General features: G+C 41.7%; 1 protein-coding gene across 4 annotated transcripts in view; it reads left to right on the top strand.

Annotated features, from left to right (window-relative positions):
• Window positions 1-18,957, top strand: part of LOC125450797 (zinc finger FYVE domain-containing protein 16-like) — a 78,672-nt gene that overhangs the window by 5,188 nt on the left and 54,527 nt on the right. For all 4 annotated transcript variants that reach the window (XM_059644783.1, XM_048526983.2, XM_059644782.1 and 1 more), the window contains exons 3-4: window positions 4,242-6,532; window positions 11,671-11,770. In XM_059644783.1, coding sequence (XP_059500766.1) covers window positions 4,242-6,532; window positions 11,671-11,770 — 2,391 coding nt within the window. The remainder of the gene's footprint in view (window positions 1-4,241; window positions 6,533-11,670; window positions 11,771-18,957) is intronic.

Genomic DNA, 18,957 nt, shown 5'->3' with positions numbered 1-18,957 from the left:
CCATTTCTCTAATGCTTGCAATTACACAAGAGTGCTGCAGAGATATAATATTGAAGTTTTCTTTTTCTATCTCCCCTATTAGAGCTCGACATCTGTTTTGATGCTTGCTTACTGTTCTGATGCAGGAGTTTAACTTGGATGGTATGAATAAACTATTGTGCTGACTGTTAGAGTTTATCTTCTGTAAAGTTGCCTCCAACTTTGTAGAACAAGTGTGCTGAGGGATGGATTTTGTGATGTTTTAGTCCTGTTTATAGATTAAATATTCCCAGAATAGGTATAACGGAGAATACTGCTGTCATTTCAGTTTGGAATCTTCGTCATCAAATTGACTACATCCACTCTGTTATTTAATGGACTCAACCTGGCATTCCTTAGACATAATGTAGCTCAAGAAACATTTGCCAGTGTCTCGTGAGTCTTGGCTAAAGAGTGTGTAAAGCTGAATGATTGGCTGTGAAGACTGAAGTTGGAAGCTTCCTTTTTTCTTAATGCCCACTTGTAAGCAAATGCTCAGCCTGAACCAAACTACTTATCAACTGATCAACAAGATGTCTGCTCAGTGATCTCGTCAGTCTTTGAGTACTTTTTCAGTCAAAATTTCCTTCGAGATTTTAAAATTTGTTCGTGTGTGTGGGCATCACTGATTAGGTTAGCGTTTATTGCTTATTCCTTATTTCCCAGGAAGAAATTGTAATGAGCTGTTGCCTTCAACTGCAGTTTTTAGGGGTTAGAGACAACCACAAAAATGTTAAGAAGGGAATTTCAGGATTTCATTGGACTTTCAGTGACAGTGAAGGAATGGTAATATAGTTCCAAGTTAGGTTGCTATGTGTTTTGGTGGGAATGTGAAGATGGCGGTGTCTCAATGCATCTGTTGCCCTTGACCATCTAGGAGGTAGAGTTGCAGGTTTGATACATGTTTTCGAAGGAGACTTGGTAAGGTGAAAAACTTCGTACAATTTCTAATTTGTCCCTTCATCTAATGTAATTGTTGGCAAGTCCAATCAATTTCCAACAACGCTTAACCATTCAACTCTCCATGTTGACAAAGTCTACTGCTTTGCCGTCATCTGCCTTCTTGGTCAGATCCTCAAAATTCAATCAAGTTTCTGAGACACGGTTTCTCACACATGAAGCCATGTTAACTATCTCTACTCAGTTCTTGCCTTTCCAAATATGTGTAAATCCTATCTCTTAGAATCTCCTCCAACATCTTGCCCACAGCTGACATTGGACACACCAGTCTATCGTTTCCAGGCTTCTCCTTTCAGCCTTCCTTAAAGAAAGCTGCAATATTAGCCACCTTCCAGTCCTCCTCTGCCACCTCACCCATAGCTGTAGCTGATACAAATATCTCTGCTAGGGGCTTGCAGTTTTTTTAACTGAGATTCCCACAGTGTTCTGGGATACGCTTGATCAGGTCCTGGAGATTTATTCACCTTTAAATTTTTTAACATCTCCAGTACCACCACCTCTGTGTTCTGGATGTTTTCAAGACATTGGATATTTATTTACCCAAGCTTCCTAGCTATGTCTTTCTCACAGTAAATATTGATGCAAAATATCTGTTCAGTATCTGTCTCATCTCCTGTGGTTCCACACATTGACAATCACGTTGACCTTTCAAGGGCTCTATTCTCTCTCCACTTACTGTTCTTCATGCTCTTGAAGAATCTTGTTGGATTATCCTTAACCTTATCTGCCAAGGGTATCTAATATTTCCTTTTTGCCCTCCTGATTTCCCTCTTAAGAATTCCCCTTTCCTCATAATCCTTCAAGAGATTCACTTGATCTCAGTTGTCTGTGCCTGACATATGCCTCCTTAATTTTGACCTGAGCCACAATATCTCTCTTCATCCAATGTTCCCTACTCCTACCAGCCTTACCATTCACTCCAACAGGAACATACTGCCTCTGAACTTTGTCTCACTTTTGAAAGCCTCCCACTTGCCATTTGTTCTTTTACCTAATCTGTGGTGTCTTTTATTTGCTAAAAATTAAACTTGCTTCAAAAAACTTTGTAGCATTTGGCAGGTACTTTTACAAATGATTGCAATTTTCTTCTGTATTGCAAAAGTAGGGAACTTCTGCATCAGTTACCAACAACATTAGTGAGATTGTGCATAGTTCTCCAGACACAATGTTGGTCACCTTATTTAAGGGAGAATGTAAATGCTCTGGAGGCAGTTCATGGAACATTTTCTGGACTAAGACTTGTGATTTGGGTTTGTCTTAGACGGAATGTTAGGCAGTTAACCTTGTAGTATTACAGTTTAGAAGGGTTTGCAGTGACTTGCTTGAAATTACAAGATCCTGAAGTCTTGATACATGTGGAGAAGATGTTTCTTCTTCCAGAAGAATCGGGAAGGATGATCACTGTTTAAAAATCAGGGATCACCCACTTAAAGTAGGTGAAGCAAAGTTTTGTTTTATCTTTGAGAATTGTAAATTTTTAGAACTCTTGTTCTGAAAAGCAGGTGGAAGCATTGACCTTAAATAATTTTAAGGCAGAGGTAGATAGATTCTTGTTGAGCAAAGGGGTGCAAATTTCAGTCATGATCTTGCTGAACAATAGACCAGACTCAAAAACTGAATAGCCGACTCCAGTTCCTAATTCATGTGGACCCAAGTGCCGTTCAGGTTTCATTTTGTACAGTCCTTCACATATATTTTTATACATTCATTGGATGGTGTTGCTGGCTAGGTCTGCATTTATTCAGTTGAGAAGCTGCCTCCTTGAACCACTGGAGTCCATGTGGTGTGAATACATCAATAGTGGAAGGGATTTTTCAGCTTTTGACCCACCCACAGTGCAGGGACAGCAATGTATTCCCAGCTTAGAATGGCTGTGTCTTGGAGGGGAACTTGCAGATGGTAGTGTTTTCATAAAACTATTACATTTGTCCTGTCATATGGTAGTAGTCATAGCTGTTGAAGGAGCTATGGAATTGCCTAATTGCATCCTCTAAATGGTACACACTGCCATTATGTCGTGGTGGTGGAGAAAGTGAATGTTAGGTATTAAAGGATGTCTTTCAAACTGGGTGTCTTGTGCTGGTGTTTGTAGAGTGGTGTTGGAGCTGCACTCATACAGGCAAATGGACAGTATTCCATAACACTCTTGATTTGTGCGTTGTGGGTATTAGGCAGGCTTTGGGCCAGGAGGTGAGTTAGCCACAGCAGAATTCTTCACCTCTGATCTGGTCTTGCAGCCACAGTATTTAGGTGGCTGGGTCTGTTTCAGCTTTGGATCGATGTTAACTCCCACATTTTTGGCAGTGGGAGATTTTAGCAGGTAATTCTCCTATAATGCGATAGTTTCATTCTTTGTGATCTCATATTAAAGAAAATCGCATTATAGGGATGTCATTGTAGAAAATCACTGTACCTGTACAGCAAAAAGTTCAGGTTATCCAGACAGCATCCACTATTAATAAATCACGTTACAGCCAATTTGCATTAACAAAACACACATTATAGCAGAACTACTTATATTGTTGAATGTCAGTGGGTCATGGTCAGGTTCCCTCTTGTTTGAGATAGTGCACCTTGGCATTTCTGGGATCCAAATGTATTCCTTGGGAACCCTGCAGCCCAATGGTATCAATGTGGACTTCACAAGCTTCAAAATCTCCCCTTCCCCCACTGCATCCCAAAACCAGCCCAGTTTTTCCCCTCCCCCTACTGCATCACAAAGCCAGCCCAGCTCATCCCCCCCCCCCCCCCGCCCCGCTGCATCCCAAAACCAGCCCAGCCTGTCTTCACTTCCCTTGCCTGTTGTTCTTCTCACCCATCCCTTCCTCCCACCTCAAGCTGCACCTCCATTTCCTACCTACCACCTCAACCTGCCTCCTTGACCTGTCCATCTTCCCTGGACTGACCTATCCCCTCCCTACCTCCTCACCTATACTCTCCTCTCCTTGTTTTCTCTCCATCTTCGGTCCGCCTCCCCCTCTCTCTCTATTTATTCCAGTTCCCTCTCCCCATCCCCCTCTCTGATGAAGGGTCTAGGCCCAAAACGTCAGCTTTTGTGCTCCTGAGATGCTGCTTGGCCTGCTGTGTTCATCCAGCTCCACACTTTGTTATCTTGGATTCTCCAGCATCTGCAGTTCTCATTCTGACTGATACAAATGTTACTTGCTGTGTTTACATGTTTTGTAAATTTCCCTGTTGTTAATTTTGAACTTCATAAATACTGTGTATTTAACGGCAGTTTTATTCTGATTTTTGTTTTAAAGATGACAAAGACTTTTGCCAGACTGTAGGAGAACCCATACGTTCGGACTGTTCATCACTTCATGCAAACTCCAAATACTTATCAGAATTGCCTGCATCCACTGTACAGACTACATTCAACACACACTCATTTGATGCATCTGGTAGTCAGCTTGGATCAGATTCAACATTGCCTTGTGATGCTCATCCTAAAGACCTTTTAACATTACCGCCATCACAAAAAACTCTAACAGAGTTGGACTTGTTGTCAACTGTGGATAGCAGAGTATCAGGTGATTCTGAGCAGTTCAATCACAGCAGAGGCAGTGGACCTATCTGTGACTTAATTAGTGACACTGAAAGTGTGACGCATGAAACAAATGGTCATGACGTTGATAATGAAGCTGAAATTAAATCCATTGAGGACCAGGCCAGTGGCTCGTTGCTGATAGACTTCAATCACCCTTCTCCGCCAGTTCATATTGGAGAATTGGAATGTTCAGGAGGAGAGAGTTTAGGAATTAAAAACCTGTTGGAGTTGGATATATCTTTTCATAATAGCACAGCACTTGAACCACAGCAGTCAGGACATTTTAATGCAGAAATAAGTAACCAGGAATATCCAATCGAGTGCAAGAGTCCTAATGAAATCAAAGATGATGAACCTCCAAAGGTAGAGGAACATCGAGAAAAATCGTCTCAGTCTGAACAAAGTGAAGAGTTGTCAGTTGTTTCAAAGCAAACCAAAGAAATCAGTCCTGTATTTAAAGAAACTATTGCATATAATGATTGCACCAACGAACAAGTAGAGTGTCCTTGCAGTGTGCAGTTGCCTGTATGTGTAAATTCAAGCAATATAACCACTGTTGCGCCTTGTGAATCAGAGGATGTTGAAACTAATTTAGAAGTTGAAAAGGAATTTTTAAAAGTAAGATACACATGTAATGGTGGTTTAACAAAATATGTAAATAAAGTGGGTTATTTGAGCAATTTTACAACACCTAATAATTCTTTGCTCCCAGAAGTTGAAATAGCAGACTCCACAATAACCTCAACGAATCCAGAGCAGAATTCTCAGGTGAACCATTGTCAGGAAGAACATAGTCGAGCTTTAGACTCTTGCTCAGCCATGTGCATAGTTGGAAGTCCTGTTGAGTTGAACTCAAAACCATGTGATCAAGATCTACCTCTTGTAGACGATGAAAATCAGAATTTGGAACATAATGGTGATATCACGCCAAAGGAACCTACATGTTTTGAACATGAAGAGAAGACTGGAGACAAATGTCTGGGCACTGAGTGGATGCAACAGGAAAGAACTCTGGTACCTTCAGATACTCTTCCAAAAATTTTATCTAAGCCACTTGAAGAGGTACTGAACAATATTAGTGACGTGGAAACAGCATCAACTTATCGAGAATTTAAAGCTGAGTTTTCTTTTGTTTATGACATTAATCAGGACGGATATGATGTCAATGATGTGTTGGTTAGTGATTCTGAGCTTGATGCATTCTTAACGGATCAGACCGAGAAGAGTTCGCAAGGATCTATGATTGGCCATTCAATTGAAGATTTTTCAGAGCCTACTGATTTTCCCAAACTGGAAGGTTCGCTCGATCTTTCTGAAGATGGTGGAGTTGTTGGTACAAATTGTGATCCTTACAGGAAAGAAACTGGTAAACCAGCTGAATGTGAAGATGGTGAATTTACATCAAATACTGGGGACTCTTCGTCCCCAGCAGAAAATGGTTCCATGAACTCTGCTGTAAACGAAGCACTGTTTGCGATAACGCACAAACCAGACAAAACCAAAAATAGTCGGTCTCTATCCCCAACTGACACTGAACCAAAAGCTAATTGCACTCTCAATCAGATTAGCTTTGGAGGTGCTAGACCCAAAATCCTTAATTCTCAAGCCAGACTTTCTCCAAATAGAGATTTGAATGATCCAGTTAATGATAATCCTAAAGATGCCACTGACAGTGTGATTCTATGTACAGTATATATTGATAAAAAGGATGCAGTTTCTGAAACAGTCAATAGCCCATCCGTTTTGAGCTCCAGCCCTCAACATGGTATTGGTACTGAAGATGTGACAGAAGTGTTTGGACCATCATATGATTCCATCACACATGGTGATGTAGATGTTGCAGCTGCAGATAATGATCTCGCTGAACAATATATCAAAGAAGCTGCTATACTGGGACAGAACCAACCACAATGGATACCAGATTCTGAAGCACCAAAGTGTGCCAAATGTCAGGCTAGATTTACTTTCACAAAAAGGAGACATCACTGCAGAGCGTGTGGCAAGGTAAGCATCCCAAGTGTCAGTTTATTAAGTAGAAAATTTGTTCCTGCTTTTCTTGAAGGTAGCGCATCCAAATGTGCTGATATAATGCTAAGTAGGAATTTAAACTGGGACAAAGGCGCAAAGAAGCTGCTTGGAGATGCATACAGTGATTAAGTGGCTGACAGAAGGACACAAGGCAGAAAATTGGGGACGTTTAAGGCTTTGGTTAGTCAGAATAGAAGAGCAGAATATTATTTTAAGACTGAGAAAACTTTCAATTGTTGTTTAGAAGAACTTGGATGTAATCCTATAAGGGACACAGTATTAACATGCTGGAACATACTCAGCTAGGAAGTGTAAGGGTCCTGGATACAAGAAAAAGAAAGCCTTACTGAAATTGTTTAGGGGTTTATTCAGACCACTCTACAAATGTGGAGTTTTGGTCTCCGTATCTAAGAATGGGTTATATTACAGATGATAAATGAAGTTTCACGAGATTGCCCAATCCCTATTCCACATGATCAACTGAGTGAATTACACCTATACACTTAGATGAGAAGAGCGTGAATGTGTTCAAGATTCTGACAGAATTGTTTGAAGATATTTGTGGCAGAGATGGGCAGCAGTGTCTCGCAGGGAATCTGGGTGGGGAACATAGGAGAAAACGGAGCAGAGGCAGATCAGCCATGGTTTTTGGGGGTAGAATCAGCTCATGTTGTTATTTTGTTTCTTAGTTTGTCATTTAATTTCTCATGATGTCATTTAATTTCTTAGAATTCAAAATGACTTACTTCGAGTAACTTTGATTTTCGCCTGAAAATTTGATATAGTGTCAGTTGATAGGGGTTTTCTGAAATGCTACATTTAAGTTTTGTCAGATTTAGTTGGTTGCACATTGGTCACAGAGTTATACAGCACAGAAACAGACCCTTTGGTTCAACTAGCTCAAGCTGACTATGTTCCCAAACTAAATGAGTCCCATTTGTGTGCTTTGGCTGATATCTTTCCAAACTTTTCTAATTCATGCACTTATCCAAATGTCTTTTTGAATGTAACTGTACCAATCCACCACTTCCTCTGGCAGTTCATTCCACGCACAAACCACACTCTGCGTAAAGAAATTGCCCTTCATGTCCTCGTAAAACATTCTCCTTTCACCTTAAAAATATGCACTCTAGTTTTCAACTCCCCCACCTGGGGGAAAAGAATAGCCTTTATAAAATAGCCTTTACTGTCGTGTGCACATGAATGAGCGCAATGAAAAGTTTGTAATGTTGCTTCTTGGTGCCATTTTAGGTACATGATATATACTTTAAGTGTTGCTACAGAATTGAAATAAAGACAAACGTAAGAGTACAGAGTTTAAAATTCCAGAATGAGAACCAAGTGTCTTTTAAAGTACTCAAGTTATGGCCCATTTATTAGTGAGCCCATGCCTGCTGGGCTTCAGAACGTGAAGCCTCGCTGCGTTGGCCTCTGTCCTGGACTCGCCTCCAGGACTTGTGTTCCTCACCCCTCCAACGCTAGCTTGGGTTTGCCCTGTTCTTGCCCCAGTCTGTGGCCATGATTCGGCTTCCAGCAGGCCTCGCTCGCTTTGGTCCTGCTCTATGTGCCGGTCGCAACTCGACTCCCAGCTCACTGTGCTCTCACTCTCTGGTTGCAACTTGCTTCCAGGACCCGGCCTGTGCGCACTCTGCTACTGCAGGCTCCAGCCGCGACTGGCATCTGGAATTTGGCACATGGTTGTTGTGCTCTGACTCCAGCTATGATGCGCCTCTGGGACCATGCCTGCGCTCACTTTGCTCCTGCTCTAGCCCGCGACTCACTTCCAAGATTCACTTTACACTTGCTGTGCTTCCACTCCAGCCATGTCTGACTTCCAGGACTTGGCCCGTGCTTGCTCTGCTCCCGCTCTGGCCGCAATTCAATTCCAGGACTCGGCCCACACCGTTGCTTTTCACCTTATCGATGCCCCTTGTGGTTTTATACACCTTTTTAAGGTCACCCCTCAACCTTGTACACTCAGGTGAGAAACGTCCCAGCCTATTCAGCATATTTTTTATAACTCACATCCTCCATACCTGTCACAAAAACACATAATTTTAACTGTACAGAAGGAGATGATTTGTCCTATCATTCTTGCTTTGGGAAATGGGGAGGCAGTAGCTCAGTGGTATTGTTGTTGGACTGTTAATCCAGAGATGCAGGTAACGTTCTGAGGACCCGAGTTCGAATCCCAGCACAGCAGATGTTGGAATTTGAAGTCAATAAAATATGTGGAACTAAGAACCTAATGATGACAGTGAATCAGAGATAATGAGAGTTGCAGATGCTGGAGAATCCAAGATAACAAAGTGTGTAACTGGATGAACACAGCAGGCCAAGCAGCATCTCAGGAGCACAAAAGCTGACATTTTGGGCCTAGACCCTTCATCAGAGAGCTCTGGGGTGTCGGCCCAAAACGTCAGCTTTTGTGTTCCTGAGATGCTGCTTGGCCTGCTGTGTTCATCCAGCTACACACTTTGTTAGCTATGACAATGAATCCATTGTTGATTGTTGGGGGGGAAATCTGCCTGATTCACTAATGCCCTTCAGGGAAGGAGACGCCATTCTTACCTTGCCTGGCCTACATGTGAATCCAGACCCACAGCAAAGTGGTTGACTCTGAAATTAGTGATGGGCAATAAATGCTGGCCAGGCTAGCGATGCTCTCATCCCTTGAAAGTCAAAACTTGGCAGCCTAATCCTTCTTTCCAGATTCTCACCCATAACCTTATAGGTTGCAGAACTTTATTTCAAAAAAAGATGCTTGGATATACACTCAGAAGCAGAAACCTTTTATTGCATTTTGTTTTCAGACAAGTTTGCAGGTTGCAGGGGAATGAGATGGACTGGATTCTTTTACAGCAAACCAGAATGAATTTGCTAGGCTGCACAACTGACTTCTATGGGATAATGGTGTTTTTTTTAGATTAGCTTAGATACCCTACAGTGTGGAAACAGGCCCTTCAGCCCAACAAGTTCACACCGCCCCTTGGAGCATCCCACCCAGACCCATTCCCCTATAACCCACACGCCCCTGAACACTATGGGCAACTTAGCATGGCCAATCCACCTAGCCTGCACATCTTTGGACTGTGGGAGGAAACCGGAGCACCCGGAGAAAATCCACGCAGACTCGGCAGAATGTGCAAACTCCATACAGACAGTTACCCAAGGTTGGAATTGAACCTAGGTCCCCATGAGGCTGCAGTGCTAACCACTGAGCCACCATGCCACCCTAATGATTATGATTATTGAACATTGTAGGTATTGTTTCATCTACATTCTATACTTTCCTATAAATTTCTGTCATCCAACTTCAAGTTTGATTCTATCTCTTCTTATCTATTGTTAGATTTACCTCTCTCTGTAAGGCCAGTATAAACTCTTTTTCAACAATGCTAATAAATTTCCCTGCCATAGTATTGGTCCTGGTCAAGTTGAGGTGCAAACTATCCAACCAGTATAGTTTCTGACTTATCCTTGGACCATTCTTGAATCTCCCAAGTTGCCCCTCTTTCACTGTCTTAGTAGTTAATCAGTCATCTGTACAATCTAAGATAACAGGAACTGCAGATGCTGGAGAATCCAAGATAACAAGGTGTAGAGCTGGATGAACACATCAGGCCAAGCAGCATCATAGGAGCAGGAAGGCTGACGTTTCGGGCTTAGACCCTTCATCAGAAATGGGGGAGGGGTAGGGGGGTTCTGAAATAAATAGGGAGAGAGGGGGAACCGGATCACAGATGGATATAGGAGAAGTTTGGTGGAGAGGAGACAGACAAGTCAAAGAGGCGGGGTTGGAGCCAGTCAAGGTGAGTGGAGGTAGGGAGGAGATAGACCAGTCCAGGGAGGACAAGAGAGTTGCAGTGGGAGAGAGGCCTCCCTCCTGAGGTTTGTCTGGAGGGAGGAGGGTAACTTCTTCAGGGTAGGCATCCTTAGAACAGGCTTCGCAGTGGGGTTAAAATTGGGCATGTCTGAAGAAGCTACCCCCCTCCTTCTGGACAAACCTCAGGGAATCTGTCTCCCACTGCAACTCTCTCCTCCTCCTCCCTGGACAGACCTGTCTCCTCCCTACACTCACCTTTACTGACTCCCTTCTTTGATACGCCTCCCCCTCTATCCCTATTTATTTCAGAACCCCCTTCCCCTCCCCCTTTTCTGATGAAGGATCTAGGCCTGAAACGTCAGCCTTCCTGCTGTTCTGATGCTGCTTGGCCTGCTGTGTTCATCCACCTCTACACCTTGTTACCTGCACAATCTATCTCTTCTTTTTTCTATACACCTAAAATGTAGCATTGGGAATAATCTGGAGGTTAATGCCATTCAGGCCTTGACTTTTAATTCTCTCCTTGCTCCCTAAACAATGCTTGTAGAACACCATCCCACTTCTACCTTTGCTTTAGTAATAAAAACAATTATCATCTTTGGCTGTCATCCTACTCCGCCGAAAGGTTTTGCAGTGATTCAATAACAACCTTGAGTCCTGTCCTACTTACCTGACCCACTTTTCCTTGTCTGCTGGTCACCCATCTCTGCCTAGATAACCTGCAGCAGGGTGACTGCCTCCTGCAATGTGTTAATCACAGAGCACTCTACCTCACATTGTACAAACTCCAAAACCAAAAACCTGAAATTTCCAGCTGACCAAACGTCCTTCACCCAGGACACTAGAAGCAGTCTGGAGTTCTCACATGATGCAGGATATGCATTCAATGGAACAAAAAACATAAGTTGCTGGAAAAGCTCAGCAGGTCTGGCAGCATCTTTGAAGAAAAATCAAAGTTAACATTTCAGGTCCGGTGACCCTTCCCTAGAACTCCTGGTTTTTACTATTTCTATTTTTTTCGGGAGATTTGTAAGATCGTGAAACTTTAAGAGTTCGTTCTTTCATGCTTTTTGCCTTTTTATCCTCCCTTCTCTCCCACTTTTCCTTCTCTACATTTTCTGTAATAACCAGGAGCTGAATATTGGTATTGAGTGTAACAATGGACTTTATTGTGTTAGTCCACTAATATTGTTAATGTTGTATGTATTAAGTGCTCTACAACAAATGTGATTTTATTACTATGCTATTTGTTTTAAACTATTGGATGCTGATGCAGTCACTTTTCTAGGTTTTCTGTGCTGCCTGTTGTAACCAAAAATGTAAGCTGCAATATTTGGTTAACAAGGAAGCTCGCGTTTGTGTTGTCTGCTATGACACCATCCAGAAAGGTAAGTAATTTTAGAGGGTATAAACTTGGTCTCACTTTAAGATCTTGCCATCAATATTCAACATTGTTCATGAGTTAGAAGAATTATTTTATTGCATCAAATAACTATTTCCTTTTACAGGGGAGATCACTTTGATAAGAGAAGTAATATTTCCAAAGTCTTCCTCCCCATACCAACTGTGGTTTTGTTTAAAAAGCACTCTTGAAAGGGGATGATATCACAGTACTGTAGGAGCAGTGTCATGAGATTGTATTTTTAAACAACAAGCATGATTTAATTAGTACAGTGACTCTACTTTGATTTGAAGGCACCCATGTTTTTGCTGTTTCTGTGCTAAGCATAGATTTGATGCTGGTAAGATATTAAATGTCATGGGCATTTGACCAGCTCAGGTCGTCCCCGCCTCCCTAACCTGTTCTTTGCAGCTCCATGCCCAAAGAGAGACATCGTGCACTAACCTTTGGGTGTGCTTTATACCTTCTGCTGGCTTCTTTTGCAGGCACCTTGTTTCCTTTGAAGCTTGAAGCCACCACTGGATACCCACAATACAGATTTAGAGAATAAACTGGCTATTGTGCATTGTACTTCATGTTGAAGCCGCTTGAACTTCAATTGTCAGTTGTAAATGGTATTAAGGTAATGGGTCCTGATTAAGTTAATAAAGATAGTGTGTTACTGAACTGTACCACAGTCCAGACTTCAGTCACTGTTTTATACTAAGTGACTTGATCTTAGCTAGTGTAGCATTTGGGTAAGGGGGGAGGGGGCAAGCTGGGCTGGCTTTGGGATGCAGTGGGGGGAGGAGAGATTTTGAAGCCTGTGAACTACACATTGATACCATTGGGCTGCAGTGGTCTCAAGCAGGAACAGCAACTCATTCTGCTTGGGAACCCTGCAGCCCAATGGTATCAATGTGGAATTCACAAGCTTCAAAATCTGCCCCCCCCCCCCCGGCCAACCGCACCGCATCACAAAACCAGCCCAGCTTGTCCCCTCCCCCGACTGCATCCCAAAACCAGCCCAGCCTGTCTCCGCCTCCCTAACCTGTTCTTCCTCTCACCCATCCCTTCCTCCCACCTCAAGCTGCACCTCCATTTCCTACCTACTAACCTCACCCTGCCTCCTTGACCTGTCCGTCTTCCCCAGACTGATCTATCCCCTACCTCTTTATATAGGATTTCATAACATCTGCTTGACATAACAACATTTGAATTTAATTATTACAACGTCATCTCTTGAGTTTCTTCCTCTATCTGTCCATTTAGTTAATGCATTGAATGATTATCATAACAAATAAATTTTAAACGTAAGGAATTTTTTTCTTTTTTTTATTCCATTTCCTTATAAGAGATTTTCTTTAATTCACGCACATTATTCTATATGGGACTCTTTCTCTCCTCCTCTCCCCCCACCCTTCCCAAAAGCTTGGTCGTTTTGGCCCGACTCAATTATACTGCCTAGTGTAAAACTGTACTCTGTCAATCATATTTATTAAGTGTATTTTGTTTTTTGGTAAGCCTTGGGAATTACTGAACAACTCTGAACTAACACTTCATTAACTGTGATCACTTGACTCATGATCATGATGATGTCTTGTGATCGAGAATAACAATGGAATAGAATTAGAAAAGTTATTTTCAAATCTTCCTAAATTGTGTTTTATAGGCTTTGTCATGATCAATATAAATTACTTTGCATTTCACACCCTGATTAATCATTTTTAAAAATTCAATGTCCTTTATTTTAAAATAATCTCTAGCTTTAATGAAGTGACTTGGAGCAAAACTGAAATGAATGGAGACTAAATTGATTTTTATAAGCTAATAGAATTACTTTAGTTTGTCTGCTTGCCCTGCATCCTCCCCCACTCCTGTTATCAATTCCAACACTCTTGCATCCAAATTGCACTGTATGATTTTGGTGTTTTCTAGCTTTATTAATGGGATGTGGACTTCTGTAATTGGGCCAGGAACTGTATCTCAGATTGCACTTGAGAAAGTGGTAGTGATCTATTTCCTTAAACCACTACTCCATTTGGCGTAGGCACAGCTACAATGCTGTTAGGGAAGAAACTCCAGGTTTTTGACCCCGTAATGCTAAGGTAGGTTCAGGTACTCAGTGCCTGGAGAGAAATGTGCAGGAGATTCTCATGTGTCTGCTGCTTTTGCCTTTCTGTCTTGTCGAGATCATGGATTTGGAAGATGCTGTCTAAGGAGCTTCGGTGAATTTCTGCAGTGTATCTTGCACGTGCTATGCTGCTGCGTTTGTGCATCAATGATGGAGGAATGCATGTGTTTTTGATTGTGGTGCCAGTGAAGCAGGCTGCTTTGCCCTAGATGGTGTCAATCTTCTTGAGTGTTGCTGGAGCTGCTTTACTCCAAGCAAGTGAAGAGTACACCATCACACTCCTGACTTGTGCCTTGTAGATTGTGGGCAGATTTTGACGAGTCTGGAGGTGAGTTTCTTGCCCATCCTCTGGCCTATCATTGTAGCCACAGTATTGAAATGGTGGGTCCAGTTCCATTTTTGGTAATCTGGTAAACTCTGGACGGTGGTGATTAAGTGATATTGAATGTCAAAAGTTGATGGTTAGATTATCTCTTTTGCAGATGGTCATTGGCCACTTGTGTGGCACAAATGTTTTTATTCACTTATGGGACGTGGGTGTCACTGCCTGGTCAGCATTTGAATTGAATTGAGTGGCTTGCTAAACTGTTTCAGAGGGCATTTGAGTGTCAGCCACATTTATATGGGACTGGAATTGCATGTAGAGCAGACCAGGTGTGGATAGCCAGTTTTCTTCCCTGGAGGACACTTGAGGGAGGTAGGCTTTTCCTGACAATCATCAATGACCTCACAATCTTTAGTAGTTTTTTTAATTTCAGAACTTTTTAAATTTAATTCAAATTCACCATCTGCTGTGGCAGGATTCAAACCCGGGTCCCCTGAACATTAATTGAGTTTGTGTATTAATAGGCTAGTGATAATACTACTTAGGGCATTGCCTCCCCAAGTTATGTAAGTGTTGTGCATATGGATATGGACTGCATCAGTGTCTGAGGGGTCAGATTGATGCTGAGTATTTTGCAATCATTGGCTTACATCCTCATTTCTGGCCTTATAACTGAGGGAAGGTCATTGATAAAGCAGTTGAAGATGGTTGAATTTGGGAAACTACTCTGAGGAGCTTCTGCTCTGGAGTTAATTTGGTTGATGTCCTAAAACCACAACCATCTTCCATTTTGCTAAATATGACTCCGCCCTGTGGAAGGTTCAATCTAGTTCTGCTGGGCTGTTTGTTGTTACACAGCCTTGATGTCAAAGGTAGTTCGTCTTGCCTCCCCTCTGCAGTCCATCTGCATTATTGTGTAACAAGGATGTAACGAGGTCAAAAGCTGAGTGGTCCTGGTAGAACCCAGACTAGGTGTCATTGAGCAGGTAATTGCTAACCAAGTGCTGATTGAAAGCATGTTGATGACCCATTCCAAGAGGTGTGAGGATGGGATTGAAAAACTTATCAGGTCATGATCAAATGGTAGAACGGACTCGTTTGGCTGAATGGCCTAACTCTGCTCCAGTGTCTTATGGTATTTATTGACAATTGAGAGTAGATTGCTGGTAATTGTCTGGCCTTCTTTTTGTGGAGGACATATCTGGGCAGTGTTCCACTTTGCCAGGTTGATGCCAGTGTTGTAACTTTACTGGAACACCTTGACTTGGAGCTGTGAGAAGCTCTGGAGCAGGGGCTTCTGGTTCAAATGTAAGAATATTATTAGGACACCTAGTCTTTGCCATCAGCCATATCAGTGAATTGAATTGACTGAAGACAAGCATGTACAATGCTCCAAAGGGTCAATCCTTTGACATTTCTGGCAGTATATTATTGCAAACACTTGAGTCTTTTCTTGCATACTGATGTGTTGAGTCCCTACTGTTGAAGATTGGGATGTTTTCCATTGAGCAAAGCCACCTCCGTTGAGTTGTTGTCCATCAGTGTTTGCAGCTGGATGTGCTCTGTTCTTTGTGGAATCTTTTAGCCCTGTATGCACTTTGCTGTTTTAGTATGCTTTGCATGCAAGTAGTCCTGTGTTGTAGCTTCACCAGGCTTACATTTTTAAGCATGTTTCATGCTGCTCTAGGTGTGCCCTCCTGCAAAGTTATTTGAACCAGGGTTGATCCATTAGTGGATGGTAGTGGTAGATTGTGAGTGATGTACCAGGCCGTGAGGTTGCCCATTGTGTTGGAGCTCAACTCTTCTACAGCTGATACATGAGATATAGGGGCTATGTCCTGCCTTGAAATGCTAGATCTGTTTGAAATCTTACATTTCAGCATGTCAGTGGTGCCACACAATGTAATGAAGGGTATTTTTAATGTGAAGAAGGGACTTAGTCTCCTTAGTCACCAGGCTGATCAGTGAGAATGAAGCCAAGTCTGTTTTTCCGTCTTATTCATCCCTTCACCTGCCACAGAAACAGTCTAAGAGCTGTGTCGTTTTTGACTGTACCAGCTTGGTCAGGAGTTGTGTTGCCAAACCACTGTTGGTGGTGGATATTGAAGACCCCACTAAAATACACTCTGCACCTTTTGCCACCCTCTGAGCATCACTTGGCAGAAGCACGATGTAGAGGAGTCTGATTCATCATAAGACCGTAAAAAACAAAAGACCCAGCACTAGGAATAGGCAGTCCACCCCTCTAACCCATTCAACACTACGATGATCCTCTGGCTTTGAGGTGTATTTTGCCCTTTGTTTTATGAAGAGAAATTAATAGAGGTGCAGAATGGTCTTCTCCAAAGCCAACAAAGTAAATAACTTGTGAGGCCTTGGGTTTTTCTTTTTAATGTTGGAATGTTAGAAGCAGCCAGAACGCGTGGCCTCAAGCTCCCACAAAACCAGGATTTTTAGTTTAGCTTTTATCATCAGTTGCTGGTGCCTTGAAGCTGGATAGGGATGTTCTTATTTCTCTCTGTTGTAGCTAAAAGCTGGGGCTCTTTTCCTGCTGTTAGAATTGCATGTAAGACAATTTATTTTACTGAATTTTGCGAAAGGGTGTGCTTATAGGATGTCACTGTATCGGAACAGTTATGAGTAGTTTATTACTTTAAGTTTTTCTTTAATTTAATCTTTTTTACTTTAAATTTTTTAAGCAATTTTTTAAAAAATTGTCTGTATTTGAACTGTGGTTTATGAATCAAGTGTATTTTGCTTCAAGCCTGATAGTTTGACCAATCAAATTCCATTCAGAACAACATTTGGCTTGAAAATAAGAAAAAGTTAGGGACTAGACTATCTCTTTGATATGTTTTGAGGGGGTTTGGACTGGCCTATAACAATACGATTAAGACTAAGCTTCTGCACACTTCTCATAGCCTTCAGCCAGTGGCAAATTTTAAATCTGTCTATCTTCTGAAATTTATTCCATATCCTGGTATCAACCCCACTGTGGACTAAGCAAATTTCTCAGATGCATGACCCTTTGCAAGAAGTGATTTTTGTTTTTCTTCATCTTTCTTATTGGTGACTATTCCCAAGTGAGGAGGGTGAACTGAATAGGCCTTGCACCTGTTTGCTTGTTTAGTCATAGTAAAATTATTTTTGAAAAGAATCTGTTCCCTTAGGGATATCTTTCTCCAAGGTCTGAATCAACTGTAGTTTCAAACTGGCCAATTTAACCAAGATTTCTTGATTTTAACAAAACATGTGCAATATTCATTGCTAAACGTAAGAAGAAGAAATAATGCAAAATACATAAACAGGTGAGAAATAGGAGGTGAGTCCAAAAGATAACCGATAAAAAAGATATACAGTTAAGTTTCTTACTTGTTGTGAAGACACAGTTGAATGTTGTGGCCATTGGAGTGGATTTTATGAACAGTATTGACGTTGGTCATTGAACAGTCTGTTTTGAGACTCTTGGCTTTATAGGTTGATTTGAACCTATTTGGCCTTAATTTCTGATGCAGTAGTAATCGGTGATGCAGTTATCTTTCCACTTCACCTGCCGTGGATGTGTTTGACTGTTTGTTCTCAGAGCTGTAACCCTGAGCTCATAAATACACAGAGGATATCAGGCCACTAACACAGTAACAAGAGTTATAGTCAAGTTTTGTACATTCCAAGAAGGCTAAAACATACATCGCCAAGGGGTGGGTTTGTTCTGAGAGAGGGGAGATAGTCATTCCTGTTGTTGTCTGTTTCTGTTATGTTCTTTGAAGTTTTCTTGATGCTCATATCTGTGACATTTCATATGTCTCTCTCAGGGCTTTGTCAGACAATTTGCACCTGGAGGTAATTTTTGACTGTAGCAGACTTTCTCTCATATTGGAGTTAAAAGTTAACCATGTTGATGGTGCATCTGGGATCTGATTCATTGTCATGGCAGTTTCCTCCTGATTGTTATCCAGCATCAGTTCTTAGAGCTGTATATGTTGGCACTTAGAAAGTTCAGCTATGATGCCGACCACAGGTGATTCCCCTGAGGAATGTCTCCTTTTAGTTCGACATATTATCCTCGTTTGGATAAAGCACTTGAATTTCTCATAATATGTAATGATTCTAAGCACACGTTACTCTCTTCGGGTTTGAAGGGAATATTGAAAATATTGAATGTGGGAATGTTAATCACTTAAACTATGGCTTGATTCTTGAAACAGTTTTATTTTCATTTTCTAAAGATTCTTGCCTGAATTTCACAGTATTACTTGACTAAGCTGAGAAAAGTAGCTACTTTGTTTTACTTCATGAGTTCTCCTTAAAAGGAAACTGATACTGAGAAGCCCTGTTATGGTTTGTTAACATGCAAAGGAAATCCAAACATTCAGCAACAAAATGATAGAAATAATGACAAAATTTTAATTTTGTTTTTTAATGAAAACAAACGTTTTTGTATATAAAAGTTAAACAAAGCAAGCACTATTATACCTACCATAAATGAGTATTGTGTTGCGTTTCCATGTCAATGTGATGCCAGGTATGTAAATTATAATTCCCAGTGGCTGCCTGCAGCTTATGCCTGTTCCAGCAGAACCCAAGAGCAGTGTCATTTACATGCCTTGGAATCATACAAAGTATACCATAAGTTTGGGAAGGTGACCTCTGACTTGGCATCACAGCGAAGCAGTCGGGCAAGAGTGTCTTTGCAGTTGATGCCAAGATGAAACAATCTGGGAAGGGTGTCCTGCTT

Source organism: Stegostoma tigrinum, chromosome 3 (assembly GCF_030684315.1).
Source record: "Stegostoma tigrinum isolate sSteTig4 chromosome 3, sSteTig4.hap1, whole genome shotgun sequence".
In the NCBI taxonomy this organism is placed as follows: Eukaryota; Metazoa; Chordata; class Chondrichthyes; order Orectolobiformes; family Stegostomatidae; genus Stegostoma; species Stegostoma tigrinum.
This window is presented reverse-complemented; position numbering and strand designations above follow the sequence as displayed.